Consider the following 27999-nt stretch of genomic DNA (forward strand, 5'->3'; position numbering starts at 1 on the left):
AAGATTTCTCTTCAAGAAATCTTTTGGAGTCCGCTATTATACAGCTTACTTCCAGCTGTAATTTTAACCTTAGCCCTGGCATGTATTATTTGAACCCCTGTATTAGAAAAATGTTCAAGAATGTCCTAAAAGATAAAATCACTGACTTAATTACAAATTAGTTATCACATATATATTTTCTATGTATTTGTATGTTTAATAAAAAAATTTTATTTGTAAAAATGCTCATCTTGCAAAAATTGTTATTGTTTACAAAAAAGAAGTATTTTGTTGTATTATTATTTTTTGGTAGTCAGTCACCCCCTTGTAAAATCTTTTAATTGTCCTGTCCCTGCTTCTGAATGACTGATCCTAATCCTTTGTAAAACCTCTTAAATATTTAACCCTGTTTTGGCAGCTCTACTAATTCTTCAGTTGTGTTGGATTCCATGTATATATTTTTTCCTTTGTAATCCCCATCTGTTATTTATATCAGCTTTCTTTGGAAACTTACTTTTATATATCTTAAGTCTGCTAAGCAAAGAACGACAGACAGTCGAAAGGCCTCGCAGCACTCCAGTGTTTCCCTTTCCTTCGTGGATTTTATCTTATTTATATATTTTATCTTATTTATATATATATATATATATATATATATATATATATATATATATATATATATATATATATATATATATATATATATATATATATATATATATATATATATATATATACAAGTCTCATGTAAAAACAGTCAGGTGAATTTCAGACCTCAGGATATTAGAATAAGCAAATTAAAAGGCCCTGAGAAAAAAATACAGTATCACCGATATAGAAGCACAAGCAGTACATATACAGTTATAAAATCAAAATGTTTGCTAATCATAGGGATTGTTTGAATTATTTAAAAACTCAAATCTATAGGAAAAAGCCCACGATGGTCTATAACTGTTCAGGATTTTGAGGTAAGTTTTAAATATTTGCCAGGAAGGTTGAATCGGGTCGCAGATACTTTCTCAATATATTACAGGTAACAGAGATGTTGACACTTTAAAATGAAATGTTATATCTTTGGACTTCACTGAAGAATTAAGTCTAGATAATTCAACTGAGGAGAGGAAGAGATCCAGAGTGATCTAGAGTAATTGAATATTAAGCTTTAGGAAACTCACAGAATCAGAACAAGAACATATTAATTAACGAAGATTATTGGATGTCATTCAAAGAAGTCAAGAGTAACAGATGGCGTTTTAATGAGAGAGGCCAAGTGCGCTAACCAAGGTTTTATGTCAAGGCCAAAGATAGTTCTGAGAAGTTTAATCTCATCAGTGATAGAAACTGCCCATGAAGAGAGGACAGCGCTCATCCAAGTAGAGATGAGAGTCAGATAAGTACGGTTAACGTACCACTGGCGTACTTTAGCGAGAGATGAGAATGATTAATAAAGGATTGTGAAAGGAGTAATGTTAAAGAGTCCTGTTTCTCTTGGTACTTACCTGATTCCCAATGATTCCTTTTTGCGAAAATAAGTTGTAGAAATGAGCACTTAGCTACAAACAACCAAAGGGATATAAGAAATTTTTGGTGTGTATAGATACACTGACAAGAGTTTTTGAGTTATTTCCACTCAAGATGAAATCAACCGAGGAGTGTTCTTCAGCAATATTAAGTAAGATCATTTGTGGATAAACTGTACCCTGAGCATTGAGTTCAGATAAAGAAAAAAAGTTCAGCTACAGTTTGCTGCAGAATCGATGCGATCTTGAGATTAACCATCGGGCTACCAGATTCAAATTGGGACCCAGATTTGGTTCAAATGACTTTGAACCCCATTTGAGAAAGTATGGGAATTAGTGCGCGCTAAGGAAGACGTATTAACCATAGCAAGTTCCATATGAAATCACTGAGATGATGTATGGTAATAAGTTAAACCTTTCAGAGTTAACGTGAAAGAAGAACGTATTCAGGCAAATAATAAGGGTGAAAACAAAACGTAGATGTAGAGATATATCGAGTGCAACCCCAGAAATAGCGCATGTCCGGAACAGGGTCAAGCAAAACCTATGGTGGCAGTAAAAGTTGGTCTAAACGCCAAACGAAGCTACGACCTCGAAACTAACCTGCAAGTCATGAAATTATCCGTGTAATTTAACATCACTGACATTTGCCTTTTGTAGTTGGGCACATTTCGATTAATAAGAGAGAAAGAAAATAGCGCATTACATGATAAAAACTTAATTTGTGCATATAGAATGATAGTGGTGGTTCTGTGAATAATAATAATAATAATAATAATAATAATAATAATAATAATAATAATAATAATAATAATAATAATAAAAGGAATTACAATTGCTCATGAACGCCCGTGATCATCAATGATGTCAATTATTAGTAATTTTCGTAATTCTGCACTGATTTATAGAATGCAGCTGAGGAAACCTAGCATCCATTTGTAATATCTGTTCACTTTAATTATTTAGAATTTACATTAAATTAATCTCAATTCACACCACTTAAAACAGGTTGCCGTGAAAAATGTATGGGTATCAATCCTTCGAAAACGCTCCAGAAACAGCAGCAGGCATAAGATGGATGGTTTCACCTAAGAGAATGAAATGCGTCGACGTGCAATGCTGCCTTTTAGCCAAGAAACTCGATTTGCTAGACGATCCATTCACTCCGCCATCGGATTAGATCACGAAGAATGAATGCATCAGGAAGAAATAAGATTGGTCAGCAAGGGTTGATATTAAATCCTTCAGAACAAAGGAGAGTTTGATAAAAGGGTTGAGGACTCTGTCGATGATAATCAAGTGTGACTGATTTGATGAGCTTTAATTAGTGGTTCTAATAAGAGTTTGCAATAAAATATTTCGATCACCCGAGCTTATGTTTATAATGATTCGGGAAGACTGCATATTTCTCAGTTCTTCTTCTTCTTCTTCTTCTTCTTCTTCTTCTTCTTCTTCTTCTTCTTCTTCTTCTTCATTTTTGTTTTTCCCATTTTTTTGCATGGGGTAAGCATGGTGCCTTCTTTTGAAGGACTTTATTTGGCTTTGGGGTAGACCGTAGTCTCGATCGGCTGCCCTGCCTGACATCGCTCAGACCCCGGTAGCGTATGTACATGTATCGTAACCAAATCACCAGCTCCCTTTCTCCTATTACAAGGAAATTCAGTATACCCTTACTTGTTGAAAAGGAAAGAATGTAATTTGTTAAAGAATACATAACCTTAAATTATCAGTGGGTATTCTGATGTTGGAGCAGTGGCTATCCCATGGTGCCAGCGTGAACAATTTTAAGCCTAACGGTTGACCGTGAACAAACCGGGATACGGACATCAGATTTACTGTGAGCACAACCTCAATTAATTGACTTTGTCATGCCTGGCGGGTCAGGGGAGTTGGGGAGAGAGAGGGAGATTGGAAAAAATAAATGCCATAACCTTGGGTGTCTTGACTGATGCACAAAATGGCCATAAATGCGCACTAATCCCATTGAATAACTAGTGCTTAACTAGTATGACCACACAGACCGTGCTGTGGGCGGAACATGTCCTAGCACTTTTATTCATGTATATTATGAGCGTATTATGCTCATTAGACATGTTATATTGCTATTTAATATTATATTTACAAGGACAGTGAGAGAGTTTCAGCTACTCAATGACGGCCAAATCATGGGTCGAAAATAATAGTCTCAAGTAAGAACTGTCCATTTTCTCCTTTTAATGCAGATTTAGGCAAGAAAAAGTTAAGTATACCTTAGTTTTACCAGACCACTGAAGAGCTGATTAACAGCTCTCCTAGGGCTAGCCAGAGATTAGACTTATTTTCGTGGCTAAGAACCAATTCCTTTAGCAACGGGACCTACAACTTATTTGGAATCCGAACCACATTACAGCGAGAAATGAATTTCTATCACGTCTAACTCATCATCAGCCGGCCGGGGAATTGAACTCCGGCCCATCAGTGACTCACCCAACAAAAGAGTTGATTTAGGCAGAGGTCACGTGCAACGCTGGTCATGCGTTTTCCCCTATGGTGGGAGGAATCACAATTCCTCAATGGCAAAAAAAAAAAAAAAAAAAAAAAAAAAAAGTCGGGAAGTAGTGCTGATTTAGTTGAACAAATTGTTCAGTGGTTCGAATATACCTTTGCGAAATGAAATTGCCTATGGTTTTTCTATTTAATATTTTTGGTGTGGCGTACTTTTGACTCATCACCAACGCAAATCTCTAGAATAAATTTTGACGTACCTTGTTTTGTGACATGCGCAAAAACCAACAGATTGTTTCTAATTTTCCTTGACTGTAGCAACTTCAGCAGAGATTGCAGTCCTGTTACTGTGTCTTCAAGATATTCACTAATAATTCGAAGAAAGACATAAAAGGAAATAGATATGATTATTACTGTTATTAACTAAAGATCGGCGATGGTCCTACTCAGGGAATGAGTGGTACCTTCATTAACGTTTTTGGTTTACTCTGTTTGTCAATCTGTTTGTCGGCAAGATTAATATTTTTACGAAAATATTACCAGAGGTAATATTTTGATTTTATATAAGGTAGGACTATATTTTTGCAGGTGGAGAAAGGACATTCAGAACTGAGGTTTGCAGTTGTCACACATTTTTGTCAGTGGTTAAGTTGCTTGCAGAGATTAAATGACCATTTAAGACAACTTTCCATCGTTGTTACAATTAAAAGTGGATGCTTCGTTAATCCATAAAATACCTTACGCGACTGCTAAAACACTGGGCGGTATTTAAGTCTCCTTTCATGAACAGTAGGAAACTGTAATTTATTTTTTTAAATGCATGGCAAATCCCCATTCTGACAGATATCCAGATCAACTCATTTGTTCCTTGAAGTATACTGAAAGAATTCTCACAAAATTTCGTAAATATCTCTTCATTAGTTTTCATGGAATCTTACTCACGGACAGTCAAGTAGAAATCAAACATAACCTCCTTAGTGAAGATGAAAACACTGCTTCTTTGTCAACCCTTCATTCATGCCCCTCCGTTAATATGTCTATTTCGATATTATCAGCGTTAAAACGTGAATATATTCTTGATGTATCATACGCTAACAAGATTACCACGGCGAGAAGCAACAGAGAAAGACAAAGAGTTATGGCAATATGCATAAAACAACAATTGCAAATTGTTCCGTGAAAAACCGTCTGGAATCTTTATTGTCTTTGTATGATGACCATTAGGTTTCCGTTCTTTGCGCCTGGCAATTCTTTTATCTTCCCCCCTCATTAATTCTGTTGATTCTAATTACCATGCACCTTACTAACGGCCAATTTCAACCTGGCTACGGGAGATGGCGCCCACTTACTGCATTTACACGTGGGAGCTCAATTGTTTTGTGAAGTGCGGATATAAAATTCGTTAGCGCTGGCTTTGATTGGACTGACAATAGGTTGTTCGAGTTAATTATTGTGAAGTGATCAACTCTGTAACGATAATCCAGGCAGTAATTAGTTCGGCGTAATTGTTAGATGCTATTTATGAGCTCATCCGGCCCAGTTGCAATTGCGACCTTTCACTAAAATGTGATTTGCAACTTCATTGCCGGAACTTTAATCATTATTAATCTTTATTGATGGACCCATAAATCACCGGATAACGGATAATCTCTTACCCAACTCCATAATGTATTCCTAGGTTTTATTGCCTCTTTTTCGGACTGTCTCTCAGGTCAAACCCGCCAATTTCAAGTTTTATTACTGCTTGGAGGTTACCATATCTCTCCATAATTCATTTATGGAATGCTGGTTACCTGTTTTCTTACGGGGTTATAGGACAATGCAAATTGAATATGCTTTAAATGAACTATTATCTCTGTCGTTTCTTTATACATTTTATACATAAATGTCAGGAAACTCTGAAGCAAGTATGCGTAGAAAAATCTCCAAATGAGCTCCAGTTTGTCATAAGGATGTCGTCTTTAATATTTTCCATTAACTTACAGACAAACCAGATGAATATTAGGCCTTGTGATGACCTTCTTCTACTGTATGACAGCAATGAATGTGGCCCAAGAAGATAGCTTATACACAAGTTCTCCTTACAATCTTCGTTGCCTCGTTCCATATTTTAAACAGGAATGATGAAACAGCAGAATTATGGCCTATGAAAGTGTGTATTCATTTCTCCACCTGGATATCCTCCAACGACCCTAGTAAGTCTTTGGAAACATAATAGTGAATTATTTCCTATAATATAATATGACTTACCAACGTAAAAAAAACTGTATTTTTTTAAAGTCTCAGATCAGGGGGCACTTCTTTTTAAATGCTCTATCTACAACTCGTTACACCCAGCAAGCTACTCTAGAAAACTGAATCGTAAGTCCATAGTTCTAGGATTTTTCTTCTAGATCGCAGTTCGAATACTCTATTCGAGAGGGCTATTTTCACCTTTGGTGTCCGTGCATTCTTCATCATTGTCAAAACTTTCATCCAAATATGAACTTTTATAGTTTTCAAGCACATAACGATTTCCATGAAATCTTTATCTTCCGAGGCATCTGACAGCCTGCTGCTATATCAAAGTATTATAAGCTTTGGGTGCTTCATTTAATGGTATCAAGAGCATCCATAATCATTAGCAGGCGCTTGATGATCTTAATGGTTCTTCTTGTGGTGCTACGCATCATCATTACACCTTACATCTTCATTAGGTTACGTTGTAATGCCTCTCTTCATACTCTGCCTTACGATTTTCCTACAAGAAATTTGTAGGACAATCTTTCCCTGAAGATCTTTGTGGAATTTTGAACAATACATTTTTAAAATTTTTAACTAGAATAACAGAATAATCCTCAATGATTTTACATGAAGCTGAGTAATTCATGGAAATATAGATCCCATTTTTCTATTATTTGTGAAAATATAAATTTAATTGTATAGTATATAGTCATAACTTCGAGGTCCTCAACTTTACTGATGAAACACTATTTATGAGGTTATTATACGTTCAGTCGTTTAATGACAAATTTGCTTGCTTGATAATTATTCTTTTACTCAAGTGACAGAACAAAAAACTTTCTAATATCTAATAGTGGTTATAAATCGTTCATCATGGTATAGTAACTTCAGTTTATACAACTGCGATGAATACAATTTCTGAAACAAATTCCTGTAACTTTAACAATAAAAACATATTATGAAAAATGCATCTTGAACTATGTACTACGCTTTCTCTTTCATGATTTTGAATGTACTTTTAAGAATCGTTTGTATCATCCTGTTTTCCATGGCTTTGATCAGCCATTACGTCTCATAATGAATACTGAATATTATAGAATTAAAAATCATACTCCACCAAATAGCCATTCTCACGTCTAGCTCCTTAGTGCATTTAATAGTAACACTACAATAGGAATGTGTTCAGAAAATTGTCGTTATGCCACTTTCACTGCCATATCTCTACGGCACTCAGAATCCTAAGAAATGGCACTGTTACTGAGAAACAGTAAAAAGAAAAACGTTCCATTCCTTCATAGGACCCTTGTCAGTTAATAAAATACAAATGTTGCAAAATGGGGCCTTAAGTGGCCATAAAAACAATGGACGTGAGTAGCTATAAAAAACAAAAGCCACAAGCGACCCTAAAAAGAATATATGGGTCTTCCCACAGTACTTCATTTTCTCCCTCTACCTTCCCTCCAGTTACACTAATATCCACCTCTCACGCAGCGAAGTCGCCTACTCTCTTCCATTGATAATAAAAAAAAAGTATTAGCCTTACCCAGAACTATGAATATGCCAAATGATAGTGCGCGCCTACGGTGTAGTTACCATCACCGAAACTGTGCTCAAGAAAGTAGCCAATAACGCATGGGAACAATACGTCTGTTTATGGGCCAACTGGCGCAGTAACACTGAGGAAAAAAAAAAAGAAAGAAAAATAAAACAAGAGTGTGGAAGCCAAGCCCAAGAACATACGATCACAGTTAGTGGAGTGTCAGACTTACCGTCATGGGAATCGTAGAGGTATATGATATGATCCCAGCGGTAATAATGAATAAGGTCGATTATAGCTTGATGATACTCCGGCCTCATACTCGTGGCGTAGTCCATTAAGCCGGAAGATGGGTTGGGCACCTGGACCAAGAGAAATGTTCCACGCTTTAGCTACAGATTACACGCCAGCACATCTCCCTAATGTATATTGTGGATCGTGTGTGTGTCTCTGTGTCTGAGTGTTAGCTCTTGTTGTATACTGTTTTTGTGTGCACGTGAGTATGCGTGTTTACGGTGGTATGTACGGACGAATGATAATCGGGCAATTATCGAATGTAAGAGTGTGTAAGTATGTGTGTGTGTGTGTGTGTATATATATATATATATATATATATATATATATATATATATATATATATATGTATGTATGTATGTGTGCATGTGTATGTATGTATGCCTTAATTTATTAGTAATAGTAAAATATTGAAATTCTTATGAATAATTATATCAACAAAAAACTTCACAAAATTCCTCATGTGACATAGTTCAGAAAGGAATTATATCTAAAACATTTGATTACCTTATCTTTTGTTAATATAAATGGAACATCACTAAAAATTGGGCGTTATGACATGTATCAAAATGGTTAGCATGCACTAAAAATCGTGTTGTATATATATATATATATATATATATATATATATATATATATATATATATATATATATATATATATATATATATATATATATATATATATATATATATATATATATATATATATATATATATATATATATATATATATATATATATATATATATAATGATACCTAAACATTATCACTTAATTAATGACATATACTTATACCATTTTCTTTTAGTAATGCAGATGAGCACTAATCCTGGCAATGGCAATATTTTCATTTTCAAACAACAATGCATCCTGGAAAAGATGTTTGAAAATACAATAGAAAGTTCCCTGAGAAAAGTCTGAATGTTATCTCAGCAACCGCAAAGCAGCCCCTAATCTTACCTTTATCCGCGTAAATACCTTAAATGTGTGAATACCAGCTGTTTAAATTTGGGCCTTTGACAAGAGCAATGATTACTCTCAGAATACGACAACCACCGAGCAGGTATATATATTCTATAAAAACAATTAAATTTTCTTAATATGTGCTTAAATTCATACCTTTATTTACAGGTTATTTACGGAGAAGCGGAGAAAAGTTTGGTTCTCATGGTTGAAGATTTTTTCTCTCTCTCTCTCTCTCTCTCTCTCTCTCTCTCTCTCTCTCTCTCTCTCTCTGCTGTTTTTGCTTTATGCACTAGAAATGTTTTATGTTTATGCGGTCACTTCACAAAAAGTCTATACTATTAGTATGCTTTAAATTAAGACATCTAGTTCACCGCAATACAAAGGTACATCAGCCTTCCTATCATCATCATTATTTTCATCATCATCATCATCATTATGTATCTGCAGAATATACAACCGACTCACAAGCCCTTAAGAAACTTTTTTCCTTCTTCACAGAGAATGGAGTGAATACAAAGACAAGTATTAGGTAGTATTTACATGCCAGGCAGACCGTCTCACGGTAAGTGTCCCTCCACATTCTATAAAAAAAATAAAGGCTGTCCATTAAAGGGTTATTTTCGGAAGCAGGGAAAGGTTACCTAGACTTTTGGAGGAGGCTGGCCAGAACGAGTTATTTCAGAAATGTTCTCTTGATTGACATCCCTCACGAACTCTCAAAAATCACTTTCTCTGATGACTTTGTGTACCATGGCGAAAGATTTATATTAACTGACCGTTGGTGCGGGAATAATAATCAACAACTTCTTGACTGTTGCACGTCTTTAAATGTCGTTGTTTTCCTTGTACATCAAAATATTTTTGCCAAAGTCCACAGTGTGGTCGCTGTTCTAGCCATGGATTGCGTTGGCATTGTTTCTAATATGAAAACTACAGTTTTTCTATGTTCAGGAACAGGCTTTTCAAAGCCTTTTTTAATAAGAAAAACAGATGAAATAGAAACATAAAAAATAATTCTACTGAAATATTGGCCGAATAGTTAGCAGGAATGAATTAAACACTGTTAACATTCAAGAAAGTAAATTATAGAAATGGACTAATATATTAAAGTTTAATAAAAACTGAACTATCTAAGGAAAATAATTCAGTACGAGTCATCTTTGGAGGAACACGTAGTTCGCAGAAACGCGAGGGGACATAGTTTAATATTTCATATATAAATGAAATGATGAAAAAGGACAGTAATGAAATTAAAGCTCTTTGAGATTTTGGCCACTGTTTCGCTTTATACTGTTCTCTTCCCTTTTGCGTTTGTTCGCTAATGTTTTGCACCATATCTTACTCCTTTGTCGTTATTCCCAAAGCTTGAGGAAACTATTTGACGACTGAGTCATTGCAGACCTGCCAACAAGACAAACTAAATGCACGCAATGCCCAAGTTTTAACATTAAAACGAGGCATGGGCTTTCACTTCACGATTAACCGGGAGTTTACGAACCTTTGCCAGAAGAAATGTTTCAGTGAACTCATATTAACATCTATTATTTTTTCTTGCGTATGGCTTCTAATGATTTAAGAAATGTTAGTTCATTTGCGACTTCTAACTTCATACTCATGATCATTTTTCGGAACGACTAAGAAATTTCCATCGTAATAAAAATGAAATTTTTATTTCATTTCTTTTTCAGGAGCACCATGGCAATTCGTACTTCACAGCCAGTAATTAACAAACATAAAATCATTTATTTGGTAATGGCACCTCATTTACTATACTAATTGGAGTCAATGAAATATTCAATACTGAAGCGGGCATTTCTTTCACAACATCAAATAGAAACGTTCCTCAGTGTATAACTCATTCATTCATCCAATTAACACTTTTCGGTATGATAATATCCTTTTTCTTAAGTTCTGTTCTGGGATAGATTAACACGCCAATGTGGAAGAAACTGGCATTAATGAATTTTTAAGCCTGGAAATTTATTGTACCAATAAGTACCATATTTTATATTTTGATAATCTACTTCAAATGAACAGGTCGTCAGCCCAATTTCTTGATGCAATTTATAACTGCCTTCCACAATATATTTTAAAGCTTTGCTGTGTCGAACTTGGATAACGTTGAACTCTTCACTGAAGAAACCTCGCAATATATTTAAAGCCGGCCACTGGATATCGCGAGAAGAATGACTTTCTGAGTGAGAAGGAAATGATGAAGGTATGTGAATTGTGCCGTCAATGCATAAATATAAAAGATTTGAAAATGAAGTTGGGAGTACGCATCGATTCCACTTCGGACGAAATGGGGTAACTGGAACACTCTCACACAGTCATTCTTCACGCGTCCTCCCCACCCCCAACACCCCGTCTCTCTCTCCTCTCTCTCTCTCTCTCTCTCTCTCTCTCTCTCTCTCTCTCTCTCTCTCTTAATCAGCCAACTAGTAAGCTATATATCAAAATGCAACAATCCTCTCTCTCTCTCTCTCTCTCTCTCTCTCTCTCTCTCTCTCTCTCTCTCTCTCTCTCTCTCTCTCTCTCGTAATCAGCCAACTAATAGGCTATATATCAAAATGCAACAATCCTCTCTCTCTCTCTCTCTCTCTCTCTCTCAAAACCAAGCTAGCACAGATAGAAGGGGATGGTCCTCTCTCTATCTCTCTCTCTCTCTTTAAAACACATATGATGGCGAACCTCTTCCTCCCACTCTTACGCCTCTCTCTTTCCCTCTCTCAAAGACCTTAAGCTCTGAAGTCTTTAATCTCTCCACCCACCACTCTCTCTCTCTCTCTCTCTCTCTCTCTCTCTCTCTCTCTCTCTCTCTCTCTCTCTGCGCTGAAGGTCCGTGACAATGACTCCCAAACGGCATAAATTTTGAGCTTATGGGATCTTAAGCTTGAGGTGGTTTTAAGCTGAGCTTTGGATAAGGCGTCTAACCGAGGGGCCCATTCCTTACCAAATCTAGGGAGAAGAAGTATGGCCTCGCCTTAAGAAGGACGACACTTTCCCCTTTATATAAAAAATACTATGGAAATTTATGGATGCATTTTTTGGGGCGTCCTATACGCCGAGATCTTTTCCCAGCTTTTGGGAAATAGATTTCAGGGGTAGTAAGTGGTGTGATTCTTAGTTAACAATAGCCGTGACCCGTAAGGAAATGGAGGGGGCTGGAGGTTGTGTTGTATTATATTATATTATACTATATTTATATATATATATATATATATATATATATATATATATATATATATATATATATGTGTGTGTGTTTATATGTATGTATATATAAATGTATATATATACATATACATATGTATATTTCAAAATTTTTAAGACATAAAGTCGACGTCACGGTTGTTGAACAATCTCTCAAGCTTTCTAATGGCACCAAGAACACACCTTTAGCGCTTCCGGTTCTCGAGGTATGATTTATATTCTCGGAGGTGTATTATATCACAGAAGTGGTTGAAAGATGATATCGTACTCGTATATGGTGCTTGTAATGCACTCGCTCATAAAACTAGTTTTTTGCTTCTATTCTACAAAACGCATGCTTAAAGAGTCAAACATTTATGTAAAATATGTTTTAGAATGTTCATTAATTGGCAGGCTAATAAGATGAACAGGTTTTGTAACGTCCTATTTAAAATTCGTCACTAACAGGTAAAAAATACGTCGACGTTTCTTCGGCGCAATCGAGTTTTCTGTACACCGTATAATGCCGTATGACACTCTCGATGTGCTGCAGTATGAAACTCTCAGCCACGACCGCGCAGAGCTCAGTTGCTCCCCAGATGCGGTCAAGTGAAGATGCGTCGGCGGCTGGCACCTTTACCGGTGCCAGACGCACGATCTATGGATAAACTTAACCTTAAATAAAAGAAAAACTACTGAGGCTAGAGGGCTGCAATTTGGTACGTTTGATGGTTGGAGGGTGGATGATCAACATACCAATTTGCAGTCCTCTAGCCTCAGTAGTTTTTAAGATATGAGGGTGGACAGAAAAAGTGGGACGGACAGACAAAGCCATCTCAATAGTTTTATTTTACAGAAAACTGAAATGTCGTAATACATCACCAATAATAAATAAAACTCCTCTGATTAGGCAAATTATGAACTTTCGTTTATATGATCGTACGGTTAGTCAACTTAATTTTTTTTAACGAATCACGTACGAGAAATCAAGAATTATGATTCGTAAAAAAATTCAGAAAACCTTCTTAAATGTAGCCGTATGGGTACTGAAATACTGTAGATCGTTTTGCTAACGCACTATAAATCAAAAGAAATGTTCAATTCCTGAGCTCTTTGAAAAAAAAAATCTCATTCGAATTTGTCGGGAAAAAACTCCCTTCAAATTACCGTATGGCCGAAAGCAGTTTACATATACGCTTGAAATAGAATGTTTCATATCTTATTCTACGTTTCCACGTACCTGAGAAATCAAAAGTTAGCATTCAACAGTCACAGAAAGAATGGTTCTTGGAAATCGACGTATCCCTGACACCTAAAAACAAGTAAAAAATACGCCAAAGTTTCTTCGGCGCAGTCAACTTTTCTGTACAGTATAATGCTGTATGAAACTCTCGGCCACGGCCCATGAAACTTTCAGCCAAGGCCCGGTGGTGGCATGTGTTGTTGGCACCTAGAGCGGTGCCAGACGCACGATCAGGGCTAACTTTACCTTTAAATAAAATAAAGACTATGTATGTTTGATGACTGGATGGTGGATGATCAACAGACTAATTTGCAGCCCTCTAGCCTCAGTAGACTTTAAGATCTGAGGGCGGACAGAACAAGTGCGGACGGACAGACAACGCCACCTCAATAGTTTTGTTTTACAGAAAACTAAAAACTCTGTTCTCCCGAAGCTCTTCCCATAATTCAGGCTAAGAAAAGAATATCACGATATTGGACAAACTGAATATTTTTGGTAAAACGAAATCAGAAACCAAACCAAAAACAGGACGGGGCAACACTACGGATATCAACTTATACTGGGAAACATTCAAGTAAGTTAATGAATGTTACGTCTAAATTAATCTATGTATGATTCTTAAGTAGCAATGGAATTTAATAAAATTTTTGTTTGAATTGTAATAATCTAGTATGCAGTTATTATGGTCTGGAAGTGGGTAAAAAAAATGATTCAAGTTTTCCTGGGCTGATTCCAATAGGCATAGTCTTTACTGTGCCATACGACTTTATCTGCGGTCTTGGCATAGTGGTCGAAAGGTTACTCTAAAAGACCGTCATAACTTAGCTAGGGTTGGATATAGCTACGACTCCGCCTCAGAAGCCTAACCTACGGGAAAATCGTACTTGTGGATGCATTAGAACCATGTAGTGTCTGTTTCCCTCGAGCTCTCGTTTTAGATTCAACTTAGCCTCCGGTCTCTGAGCATTTTGAACCTTCTAGGTGTCAGATGTATGTGGAATTACAATACATATAATACACACACATATATATATGTATGTATGTATGTATGTATGTGTATGTATGTATGTATGTATGTATGTATGTATGTATGTATGTATGTATATATATATATATATATATATATATATATATATATATATATATATATATATTAATACATATATATATAATATATATATTCATAGCAAGTATACAATACAAATTCTAAATGCCAATTATGAAATTATTCAAACTATTATTTGTTGATTTCGAAGAGAAAATATACATATTATCATTTTACCTGTTTCAGTGTATTTACCCTGAGCCAATGCATTTTGATATCTGAGGATTTCATAATAAAATCTTGCTACATTTTTGTACTTTTAAGCCACCAAAATATACTGAATGAGTGTTCAAAAGCGTTGCTTCAGTTAACAGCCACAGTCTCTATGACATTTCTAATGATTTCTCTAAGTCATTATTTCTTCAGACTGCTATTTTCCAGTAACAGTTCTTTGAGCAGACCAATTGGCAGGAATGTTGTTTTTCAGAAACATGATTTTCTCATTTCCTCTTGAAAATTACTCTGTTATCGATATAATAGTTCCTCATTAGAAAGAGAGAGAGAGAGAGAGAGAGAGAGAGAGAGAGAGAGAGAGAGCGCACGCCACACACATATGCATGTAACAAAAGACCATAGCAATACGGCTTAAATTTTAGTAATTACTTCGCAGCACTAAAAAGTATGCTACAAACACTGATATTGTAGATAGATATTAGCATTCTTCAAGGAACCTGTAACCTCTATACTTAATTTCATTTGAAATTTTCAAATCGAAAACAATTCTGTTAGAGAAATATGTTTAATTCATTTGAATTATTCAAGAAAATCTGATAAAAATTTACTTCCAAAAATATATAAAAAAAAAGTATACCTTAGTTTAACCAGACTACTGAGCTGATTAACAGCTCTCCTAGGGCTGGGCCGAAGGATTAGACTTATTTTACGTGGCTAACACCAACTGGTTACCTAGCAACGGGAACTACAGCTTATTGTGGAATCCGAACCACATTACGCCGAGAAATGAATTTCTGTCACCAGAAATAAATTCCTCTAATTCTTCATTGGCCGGACAGAGACTCGAACTCGGGCCTAGCAGAATGCTTTCCGAGAACTGTACCGACTCGTCCAACGAGGAACTTATATAAAGGAAAGAGCTTGAAACTTTTGCATAAGTAATTAGACACCTATATTGAAAAATGACTCTCATTAACAATTCTGAAAAACTATTCAAATGACACTGAATTAAAAATAAAAATTGTAATTTGGTCATCTTTTGTAATTAAACTGGATATTCAAATCGCAGAGCTAAAACGAAGGAAGTCGAGAATATAATCAATTTTGTTAATAATATCAGTGACAAACGACCTCGTTTCACCTGGGAAGAATCAGAAGCCGATGCCATGGGTGAAGCAGTTTTGGGCACTTTTCTTGAAAAATCCATTGCCACGGTTGACCTTGGCAGTGAATTACGTCACTGATACTCAGTTAACTTTGGTAGGGCAAAGCCTGGGTAGAGAAGAACGTGAATCTAGAAAAGATATCATCTCGAAAGATATGCCGAGATCAGAAGTTAATATCTATCTATCTATCTATCTATCTATCTATCTATCTATCTATCTATCTATCTATCTATCTTTCTATCTATCTATCTATTTATCTATCTATCTATCTATCTATCTATCTATCTATCTATCTATCTATATATATATATATATATATATATATATATATATATATATATATATATATATATATATATATATATATATATATATACGATTATTCAAAAGAAGGACCCTATGCATATGGAACAAGCGCAGAGGGGCGACTGACTTGAAATTCAAGCTTCCAAAAGATAATGCGTTCATTAGAAAGAAGTAACAGAAGGTAATGGGAAAAAGAGAAAGGAAGATCACTTATTAAAAGACAGAAAAAAAACTGTCAAATTAATAAAGAGGATAAATATGTTAAGTAGACTATTAAAATACAAGGAGAATTATATTAGGATAGCAATGCATTGCATCTCCGCTTGAACTGTTGACGTACCAATTACACGACATCCTCAATGAGACTATTCCACAGTCCAACGGTGTGAGGAACAAAGAACATCTGGAACTGAGAAGTTCGACAGCGAGGCATATTTGCTGCATATTGATGCTGCTGGTCAGCAAATCTGGTTGCTTTCGGCAGGAAAAGGGGATCAGAGATCAATTTTGAGTGTAAAAGATCTCTGGTAAAATACAACTTATGAATAAATTGACAAACAAGAGACCACCCGTCGATGGTCCAGTTCATAACTGCTAATATTAGGAAACAGACGTCCACGCCGGAAAAGTGTTCTAGTAAGGGAAGGACAAATGACCCAAAACAGGTTGCCCAGACTTTATCACTGTTTTATATATATATATATATATATATATATATATATATATATATATATATATATATATATATATATATATATATATATATATATGTGTGTGTGTGTGTGTGTGTGTGTGTGTGTGAATATACATATATTTATATTTATATATACTACAATATATATATATATATATATATATATATATATATATATATATATATATATATATATATATAAACATTTACATCCTCCGTCCTTCACAACAACCTCGTATCTTTCCTGGAACTGGATTAACTCCATCGATATACCAGTAGATTTCTCTCGAGAGAGTAACTTTCCATTTTCATCCCTTTTTTTTCTAAGTATATCTTAGTTTAACCAGACCACTGAGCTGATTAACACCTCCCCTAGGGCTGGCCCGAAGGATCAGATTTATTCCACGTGGCTAAGAACCAACTGGTTACCTAGCAACGTACCTACAGCTTATTGTGGAATCCAAACCACATTGTGACGAGAAATGAATTTCTATCACCAGAAATAAATTCCTCTAATTCTTCATTTGCCTCTTGGAGAGTCGAACGCTGGGCCAACAGCGTGCTAGCCGACAGCTCTACCCACCCCTCCAACGAAGAACTTTTCCTTTGTCTTGACATTTTCTAACAAGCATCCAATATTGTTTCCATCCGTAAAATACTTGTTCGGGTCCTAAGATATTTCTCATAAAGCCATCTGCTATGAACAAGTTTTCCCAGTCACACCTTCCATTGTTAACAGCGTCTCTGTTCTCTCTCGTACTATTTAAGGCTAAGGGACGCTGTTCATGATTCGGCACATCTGAGTAACTGTAAACTTTACTTCTGTGGTACTGGCATTTGGTAATTATCTACACGATTCCTACAGGTGACATGGATGTTTTTTTTTATTCACTTGAGAAAAATTTATTTCTTTTGCATTTCATTGTATAAAGATGGTCAAAGCATGTATGGCCTAAGGTTCATAACTTTTATGAAAAATAACAAATCCCAGACACTCTTATGGAGGTTACGAAACTGTACAATAGTCTAAAACGAACTGTATAAAAAAATATAAATTCCACGCTTGATGATGAGGAATTTACTATATGTGTACAATGCAATCAAGGAACGATCTGAAAGGTTGTACGATCCCTTTTTCCCTGAGCAGTCTTCAAACATTTTATGGCTCACTGAAGCTGGTATGTAGAACTTAATTAATACTTTTTGCAAGCGGAAATGGAGAATATCAACTCATGTTAGGGGACAAATATTAAATGAATTAACAAAGGTTACGAGCCTTACAAAAATAGACGAAACAAAAAAGTATATCTTACCACAGAAACTAAAATGCACGTATGTTTTTTTTAGAAATAAAAAAAAAAAAAGGCTGCACTATCTTACTGAAAAAATAAGCCGATGGAACACAAACTAATTATTGTCCTCAAAATAAAAAATTATTGAGAAAAATCCAACACAGAAAACCTTCAGGGCCTCATAAGGTCATCTATTGATTTGTTTCAGAGCAGAGGCCTATGTATCGAACTACCAAAGGCCTGATCCTAGACAAAAATGTAAGATCCAGCTAAAGCAATAAGTAATCGCCTCTCATTACATTAGATGTTGGAGAAATCAGGGTAAAATAGGTATATGCTCCTAGTAACATATAACAAATACTTTTAATTCATTTTTCTTCTAAACTTAGATCGATGCAAATTATAGTTACTGGGATGTTGTTATGGAGAGTCACTCATGCTACATTAAGTTTAAAGGTGTAACCTCTGTCTGTATTTTGTACAATTACGGCATTTATCACTGCCAGTAACGAATGTTTTCTAAAGCGTATACGAGACTAGTGGGGGACTATTTCCTTTGAGAACAGCAACGAAGATTGCGACGAATAACCAAGATAAGTAGGTTAATGCTGATATTTTTATGATCTGAAGAGCCTTACGTCAAACTTGAATAGGAAAGGAGATGGTCCAGGTTTAGGAAGACGTAAGTCAGGTTAGGTTTATCCTACCTAAGGGGAGTGGTTGTACCCAGGGGGAAGGTTAGCTTTAGATGCATCACTGTAGTTCACCATAACTGTAGTGGGTTAACAAAGACTTTCCGATTTCAATGAATGTAAACACATCAAAACCATATAAAATATATAGAAAATATAATGTACATCTGTACTAAATTACAGGTTTAAAAGTAACTAAAATTACTTGCAGGGCGTCGAAAAACTACCATTAAAATATCATCTGCAACATTAAAATTAGATTGCAATCAACAGGAAAGTTAATAAAGTTTTTATGCAAGAACAAAAGTGATGATTTGAAGGTTGGTAAAGTAACGCACATTAATAATAATAATAATAATAATAATAATAATAATAATAATAATAATAATAATAATAATAATAATAATGGCGTACGCAATGGACATCTAATAAAAAATAACGAAGTGTACCGGATGACAACTGAATAATTAACAAAACAATCATTAATATAATAAGTGCAATAATGCTAATAAATGCCTTCAAAAAGTGTTCATTTCACTGATAATAGCAATCAATAGGGTATCAATAAACATCCACAGATTGCCTTTGTAATTATGCAGCATTGGTGACTGGCTGCACTACTGCGGCAAAATATAATTACTATACATAATTTGATTTACATGTCAGGCGGTCTTTGATAATTCTCCATAATTGCATTATCTAATAATTGATAAATTTTGATTATGATGTAGTTGAATTAAAAGATAATGACGATGGCTAGCGTCTATTGTTTTAAACGATTGAAAAAATGGAATTAGAATCGTGGACATATGTTTATCTTTTTTATGAATTTATATTAGGTACATAAAAACATGAAGAAATATTCCAGAAAATCATTCATAAACGTTAAAAGTAAAAAGATAACGAAATGTTCATTGACATATTCAGTTTCTTAGGAAAACCACGCGATGTATCACAGAATTGAGTAAATTTCTGTATACATTTGACAAAGGTCAAGACATTCCATGCTGTTTACCAGGCGAACCAATTATTTAAGACTGAAAATTAGCCTTTATATTATTTTTACTTTTATTTTACTCCCTGCTACTTTATAATTCCCTTTCATAAACACATTTGTCTCAAAATGGAAAAATGTTGATCGGCATATAAGGCTGTTGGCCGCTGATTACATTATCCGATCATGACTTTATAAACAAGTCGTAAAAGAGAGGAAAATGAGGAAACGTGACAAATGAGCATTAACGCCAAAACCTGAAAGGCAATTTGCAACCGGTGTAAATGGAGTGTCTCAGATTTATGCTATCATATCCAAATTCCCGCCGTAGATCAAGCGGCGAACTGCGCATTCTTGAAGGCAGAAGTTTCCAGCAGTATCTTAACATGCATTACAAGACAGAATTTACGACGAGAGCAAACACACCCACGAAAGAAAGGGTCCCTCGTTTTTTTTGCCAACACTGCAAAGGCTCCTTGGCCGGGGCATATCGCCGCCGGCCGCCTTTCCTGAGTATCGCCGAGGATACCCTCATAAAACCTGCCCTAACGAGCTCCGTCATATTCGATAAAGCGTTTAACGGCAGCGCCACTCGTTAAACGCAACTCAATATGACCACAATAACCAGGGAGCCGCGGGAGACACTCTGCCAAATTCATACGCCCTGAGTAATGGACCGAGGGAGTGCCGCACTCTCTCTTTGTCCGCCTCCATGGGTGGAGGAGACTGGTCCACCGGAAGTTCGCCCAAATGCATTCTTCATTCTTTCGCAACTCTAGTCACGGTCCATCTCTTGTAAATATATACATATGTATATATATATATATATATATATATATATATATATATATATATATATATATATATATATATATATATATATATATATATATATATATATATATACTGTATATATATAGATATAGCTGAGAAATATCTTAGTGCCTAAAAGGAATTCTACATGCACTTCATATCCAAGAACTTATTGCCATTATTTTCAAATACGAGTAAAATATTACCATGCTTATTAACTAAATTTAAAAATTTGCCGATTTGCTTTATATCTGGACCAGGTAAACTTTCAAACTCAAAAAAAAAAAAATGAACCAGTAAGAAATTAAGCAAGGTATTTTATATGATTTTTGTCATATGTCTGAATATATGGACGACACTTGTAATATCTGACGAATTTTTCATTACGCATTTTTCAGAAGCACCTTCAGGTTTTAGAAGTTTAATATGGCCGCATTCTCCTGTCATGTAGCCATAATTCCACATGTGTAGGATGAAACAGTACCTGTTTCTATCACTAGTATTTACCATTTATCTAAATACAGAACTTAGTCAAAATATCTGCCCAGCAGATCGTAATCAGATTATAAATATATTCAAGCTCGTGTAATTTTATAACCATTAAGAGTAATTCCATCATTTTTAAGCAATGAACAACACTGTCTTTCATTTATGGAGATATCATGAAGTAGCGAAAATTGTTAATGGTGAATGGCTTATTTAAGGAAATTTTCAGTAGTTTACTATAAAGTATGGGAAATAGTTTTCCCCTAACTGTTTGTCGATTTTCTTCTCCATTTAATATATCGCTATTTTATTAACCACTGCAAGTATATACATTATCAAAGTAGCTTCAGTGTTAAAACAAATTTAAATTAAATTTGCGTAAGCGCCAACGAGAGCGTTGGCCGCAGATCACGTTAATTGGATTGTGATTTTTGTGCAGTATACCCCAGTGTATGTGTTTAATGGTGATATGTAGAAATAGCTGGAAAAATAATATTATTAAACCATGGCTTTTGGGGATTTACGTCAATTTTCTTGCGCAAATTATGCCGAACTCTGAACGCGATTTACCTCCCTTGTGTGTTTAAAAATGGTACTTAACTGTTGTGGTACAAAAATCTCATTTTCTTAAGACAGTTACGTACCTTATTTTGCCTTTACAGCAAATAGGTATAATAGAATACAAGATTAGGAAGGAAAAATATGCCATAATAATGATTGCTTATTTCATAAAGTCCAATAGCTATATTAATGAATTTACTGATAATCATTAAAATTATTTTTTTAAGATTATTGAAAATTATACACAAGAGTAACCAGAACTCCCAAAATAATAATAATAATAATAATAATAATAATAATAATAATAATAATAATAATAATAATAATAATAATAATAATAATAATAATACTGTCGGAGCGTGGAAATAAATTAACTGGCAAACATTGTAATCATTTTTTTATTGGATTTTATGAATCTACTATAATACATTTTCAGACGTCTTGTTTACATTATATTACACCCACCAAATTCATGATTTGTTTCAAGGAAATGCGGGTAATTTTCATACATGTTTCACTTTACGTGTTTTAAGAACTATGTAAACTTCTATTGTATGTGTTTTTGTCACCAAACCATCATTATCACCTACAAAAACATCATCTCCTACATTATCATTATTATAATCGGTATCATCATCTGTATCACCTACGGGCCAATTACCATTGCCTGCAATGCTACATTGCACGCAAAATGGTAATGTAATAGCGTCCAATTTAAGTAATGATTTATTATTTTGGAAATTAAATTCTGCACCTTTTATTCAACTAATGTACACATTTTTGACAATGTTTAACTTCAGGCACACATGTATTTCCAGTAAAGGATACTTTCTTTATATTTTAACATTCTGACGTTACCTCAAGCATACGTTTGGGAAATTTCTGCAGCACGCAGGTATTGTCACCCCATCCACAATGTGTAACGAGAATGTTTACGTCACCGAAAAATATTCTTACCAAACTCACCATTTCATAGTTTCTTTTACGTATTTATGTTCATTTGCAGGTCTTGACACGTCGGCAGGCGTAAGAAATGAAAAATGGAAAATGACTACTTGATGGAATGATTCAGAAAGCTGCAAGACTGACAAAAAAAAATTGTCATCAAATATTCAACAGAATTTTATGTTAACCGATCATTAATCGTAAAATCATTTGTCCTGCTCGAACTCTAATTTACATCATTCCGTTGCTGAACAACTGATTTAGACTGATGGAACAGGTATATTTTTTTAATGATTCAATATGTTTATTCTATTATTATTATTATTATTATTATTATTAAATTATTATCATCAATAGATTCAACAGAAAATTTTATGTTAACCGATCATTAATCGTATGTAAAAAATCATTTGTAAAATGCAGTGAGGTAATTTTCTTATGAAATCGTTTTTTAAAAAATTAGGGGCGGGGCGAGAAGATGCCCATCGAACTCTAATGTTATCTTCTCGCCATCATTTTAAAAAAACGATTGCTACAAGAAAAACAACTGCATTTTAACGTTAACTGATTTAGACTGATGGAACAGGTATATTTTTTTTAAAATTACTTAACTATACAATATGTTTTTTATTATTATTATTATTATTATTATTGAACAAGCCTACAGAGTCCATTGACTTGCAATTCAAACTTCCAAAGAATACGGTGTTCATTGGAAAGCAGTAACAGCCGGCAATGGGAAATACACAGAGAAGAGATCACTCATTAAAAAAGAAAAATATGTATTCAGCGCTTATTTACTAGCAAAGAAATGCGTGTAAATGTAATGTTCAATGTGTAATGCACAGATTACTTACTACGCGTTCTTTATTACCTACCGTCATCGTATTGCTATATACTTCACGATTACCGATTTTTAAAGTTGGAAATGTTGCAAGTCTAGTTTCGGTGATTAAAAGAAGACAGGAATTTGGTATTGTAATAATAATAATGGCTTTGAGAAAATTGTTGTCCTACTTAACTATCAATGAGCAGTGATTGCAGGTGATGTTTACCGATGCAGCATGGACTTATTTTTTCTAAGTTAGTGTTGTATTTTACCACTGTGTTTTGGATTACGTTTAAGAATTAATTACGTTAAATATTGCCAAGGTTAGCAATTTCTAACTCCAAACAAAATTAAGTACACGGGTACGGGAATATGAGGGTACTTTATCTTACTGGCTTTAACCGACAGGGTTTTCAAAACAAATTATTACCATTTATATTACAGCAACAAAGCCGTGATACGCAGAGAACTTCAGCCATTAACGATAAACAAAACAGAAACCCTACGCAGTAGCCTTCCAAACATCCTACCCACTGTCGTTCTGAATCATAAAAAAAAAGCATTCCCTAATGAGTGGTGTTAATTTAGATCTCTTGCCCCTGCATTTAAATGTTGCAATTAGCTTGGTAAATATTGTAATCTGTGTCTGGCACTGTTCTACCTTCTCAATCAACTGGATGGCCAAAATATCCGAATTGCCGATTTCGGGGCGAAATGATTTCGAACAGAAAACGCAGCTAATCATTATTATAATTATAAAGAGATCCCCGATACGAAATCTCCAGTTCGGTTACAACTCTGAATACCGAAAGGGGCAATTAGGCCGAGCTGGCTTCACTTTTAACTGCCACTTAGGCTCATTCACCGGCAGAACCGGGACTGAGATCACTCTATGGGCAGCAGTTAAATTTCCATTTTCCGTATTTATCGAGCAGACATTTAGATGCCAGTGGTCGGCATTCTACATAATAAAGGCGAGCCCTTCATTACCAATTCATGGAAAATCAACAAATCTGCTTCGAGAATACTTTCACTTTTAGACTTTTGCCCGATCAAATGTGCCATTACTTTTACGGATTTCAGGATATATATATATATATATATATATATATATATATATATATATATATATATATATATATATATATATATATATATATATATATATATATATATATGTGTGTGTGTGTGTGTGTGTGGTTGTGTTTGCGTGTATGTCTGCAAGTGAGTTTAAATACTCGTGGCACAGTGTTTAATTCGGTGGCCTTGAACACCTTATGTCATATGCCTTAATCTTCATTCCAAATCTTATTCCACACCATCTCAGCAATACTTGGTAATGTGATGCTCCAATAATTCTGAACATCAACTCCATAACATTACCCATTGCACACAGATGCCTCTCTTCCTCTCTCCAATTCCAGTCATACGTTACACACCCTGATAAGCACTCTTCATCACTCACTCTCTACTTTACTCCATCACCTACCATGTAACCCTATCAACACCTGCGCCTTTGCATTTTTTTCAATCTATAACTCCCTCTTTACATCTTCCACAGGCGCTTTCACAAGCATACCCCTTCGTATTTTTATTATTCGTAACGCTTACTGTAAAACAGAAAATGAACATTAAGCTCTTACCATTGCTTCGTTTTGATGAATTTATCCTTTAAATACTATTTATTTTTACTGTAGAAGAGTAGTTCTCGTTGTTTTAATATCTGCTTTGAGAAATGGCGTTTCCTTTGCATAGCATTAGTTTTATGATTAACCAAACTTGAAGAGTTTTTCGCTTTCCAATAAATGAAATGATCTGACATTACATCCAGGCATGCATTATAGACACTCACTGAATAGCTCAACATCTTTTATGCACATACTACACCCTTACATCTTTTCTAAAACTTGCATGCTTTCAGTTGGTGTATGGAGGCACACGGAACAAGCAACTGTTATCCCAAAACTTGTATGCTCTCAGTTGAGCATGGAGGTACACGGAAGAAGTACCTGTTATCACAAAACTTGTATGCTCTCAGCTGGAGTATGGAGGTACGCGGAACAAGTAACTGTTACCACCAAAACTTGCATGCTCTCAGTTGGAGTATGGAGGTAGACGGAGCAAGTAACTATTATCCCAAAACTTGTATGCTCTCAGTTGAGTATGGAGGTACACAGAACAAGTAACTGTTATCCCAAAACTTGTATGCTCTCAGTTGGAGTATGGAGGTACACGGAACAAGTAACTATTATCCCAAAACTTGAATGCACTCAGCTGAGTATGGAGGTACACGGAACAAATAACTGTTATCCCAAAACTTGAATGCACTCAGCTGAGTATGGAGGTACATGGAACAAATAACTGTTATCCCAAAACTTGCATGCTCTCAGTTGAGTATGGAGGCACACGGAACAAGTACCTGTTATCCCTAAACTTGTACGCTCTCAGTTGAGTAAGGTACACAGAAAAACTGTTATCCCAAAACTTGTATGCTCTCAGTGGGGGTATGGGGGTACACAGAACAAGTAACTGTTATCTCAAAACTTGTATGCTCTCAGTTGAGTATGGAGGTACACAGAACAAGTAACTGTTATCCCAAAACTTGTATGTTCTCTCAGAACAAGTAACTGTTATCCCAAAACTTGTATGCTCTCAGTTGAGTATGGAGGTACACGGAACAAGTAACTGTTATCCCAAAACTTGTATGCTCTCAGTTGGAGTATCATGGTCTCAGTTGGAGTATGGCAGTACACGGAACAAGTAACTGTTATCCCAAAACTTGCATGCTCTCAGTTGAGTATGTAGGTACACAGAACAAGTAACTGTTATCACCAAAACTTGCATGCTCTCAGTCGGAGTATGGAGGTACATGGAACAAGTAACTATTATAACAAAACTTGTATGCTTTCAGTTGAGTATGGAGGTACATGGAACAAGTAACTGTTATCCCAAAACTTGTATGTTCTCAGTTGAGTATGGAGGTACAAAGAACAAGTAACTGTTATCCCAAAACTTGTATGCTCTCAGTTTGTGTATGGAGGTACACGGAACAAGTAACTGTTATCCCAAAACTTGTATGCTCTCAGTGGAGTATCATGGTCTCAGTTGGTATGGCACACAGAACAAGTAACTGTTATCCCAAAACTTGTATGCTCTCAGTTGAGTATGTAGGTACACAGAACAAGTAACTGTTATCACCAAAACTTGCATGCTCTCAGTTGGAGTATGGAGGTACACGGAACAAGTAACTATTATACCAAAACTTGTATGCTCTCAGTTGAGTATGGAGGTACACGGAACAAGTAACTGTTATCCCAAAACTTGTATGCTCTCAGTTGGAGTATGGAGGTACACGGAACAAGTAACTGCTATCCCAAAACTTGTATGCTCTCAGTTGAGTACGGAGGCACACGGAACAAATAACCGTTATCCCAAAACTTGTATGCCCTCAGTTGGAGTATGGGGGTTCACGGAACAAGTACCTGCTAACTCAAAACTTGTATGTACTCAGTTGAGGATGGAGGTACAAGAAACAAGTAACTGTTGTTACCAAAACTTGTATGCTCTCAGTTGAGTATGGAGGTACACGGAACAAGTAAATGTTATCCCAAAACTTGTATGCTCTCAGTTGAGTATGGAGGTACAGAGAACAAGTAACTGTTGCCCAAAACTTATATGCTCTTAGTTGGGTATGGGGGTACACGGAACCAGTAACTGTTATCCCAAAACTTGTATGCTCTCAGTTGGAGTATGGCGGTACAAGGAACAAGTAACTGTTATCCCAAAACTTGTATGCTCTCAGTTGAGTATGGCGGTACAAGGAACAAGTAAATGTTATCCCAAAACTTGTATGCTCTCAGTTGAGTATGGAACTACACGGAACAAGTAACTGTTATCCCAAAACTTGTATGCTCTCAGTTGGAGTAAGGAGGTACACAGAACAAGTAACTGCTATCCCAAAACTTGTATGCTCTCAGTTGAGTACGGAGGTACACGGAACAAATAAATGTTATCCCAAAACTGGTATGCCCTCAGTTGTATGGGGTTCATGGAATGACCTGCTAACAAAACTTGTAAGTAAAGGATTACAGAAACAATTAACTTTGTTACCAAAACTTATATGCTCTCAGTTGAGTATGGACGTACACGGAACAAGTAAATGTTATCCCAAAACTTGTATGTTCTCAGTTGAGTATGGAGGTACATGGAACAAGTAAATGTTATCCCAAAACTTGTATGCTCTCAGTTGAGTATGGAGGTACACGGAACAAGTAAATGTTATCCCAAAACTTGTACGCTCTCAGTTGAGTATGGAGGTACACAGAACAAGCAATTGTTATCCCAAAACTTGTATGCTCTCAGTTGGAGTATGGAGGTGCACAGAACAAGTAACTGTTATTCTCAAAACTTGTATGCTCTCACCTGAGTATGGAGGTACACAAAACAAGTACCTGTTATCCCAGAACTTGTATGCTCTCAGTTGTTATCCCAAAACTTATGTT

General features: G+C 35.3%; 1 protein-coding gene across 1 annotated transcript in view; it reads right to left on the minus strand.

Moving 5' to 3' along the window:
* The window catches only part of LOC136830262 (glutamate receptor 1-like), a 311900-nt gene that overhangs the window by 102820 nt on the left and 181081 nt on the right, over positions 1-27999 (minus strand). The window contains 1 exon segment of the mRNA XM_067089627.1: positions 7976-8105. Coding sequence (XP_066945728.1) covers positions 7976-8105 — 130 coding nt within the window.

The sequence above is a fragment of the Macrobrachium rosenbergii genome, chromosome 4, assembly GCF_040412425.1.
Source record: "Macrobrachium rosenbergii isolate ZJJX-2024 chromosome 4, ASM4041242v1, whole genome shotgun sequence".
Classification (NCBI taxonomy): domain Eukaryota; kingdom Metazoa; phylum Arthropoda; class Malacostraca; order Decapoda; family Palaemonidae; genus Macrobrachium; species Macrobrachium rosenbergii.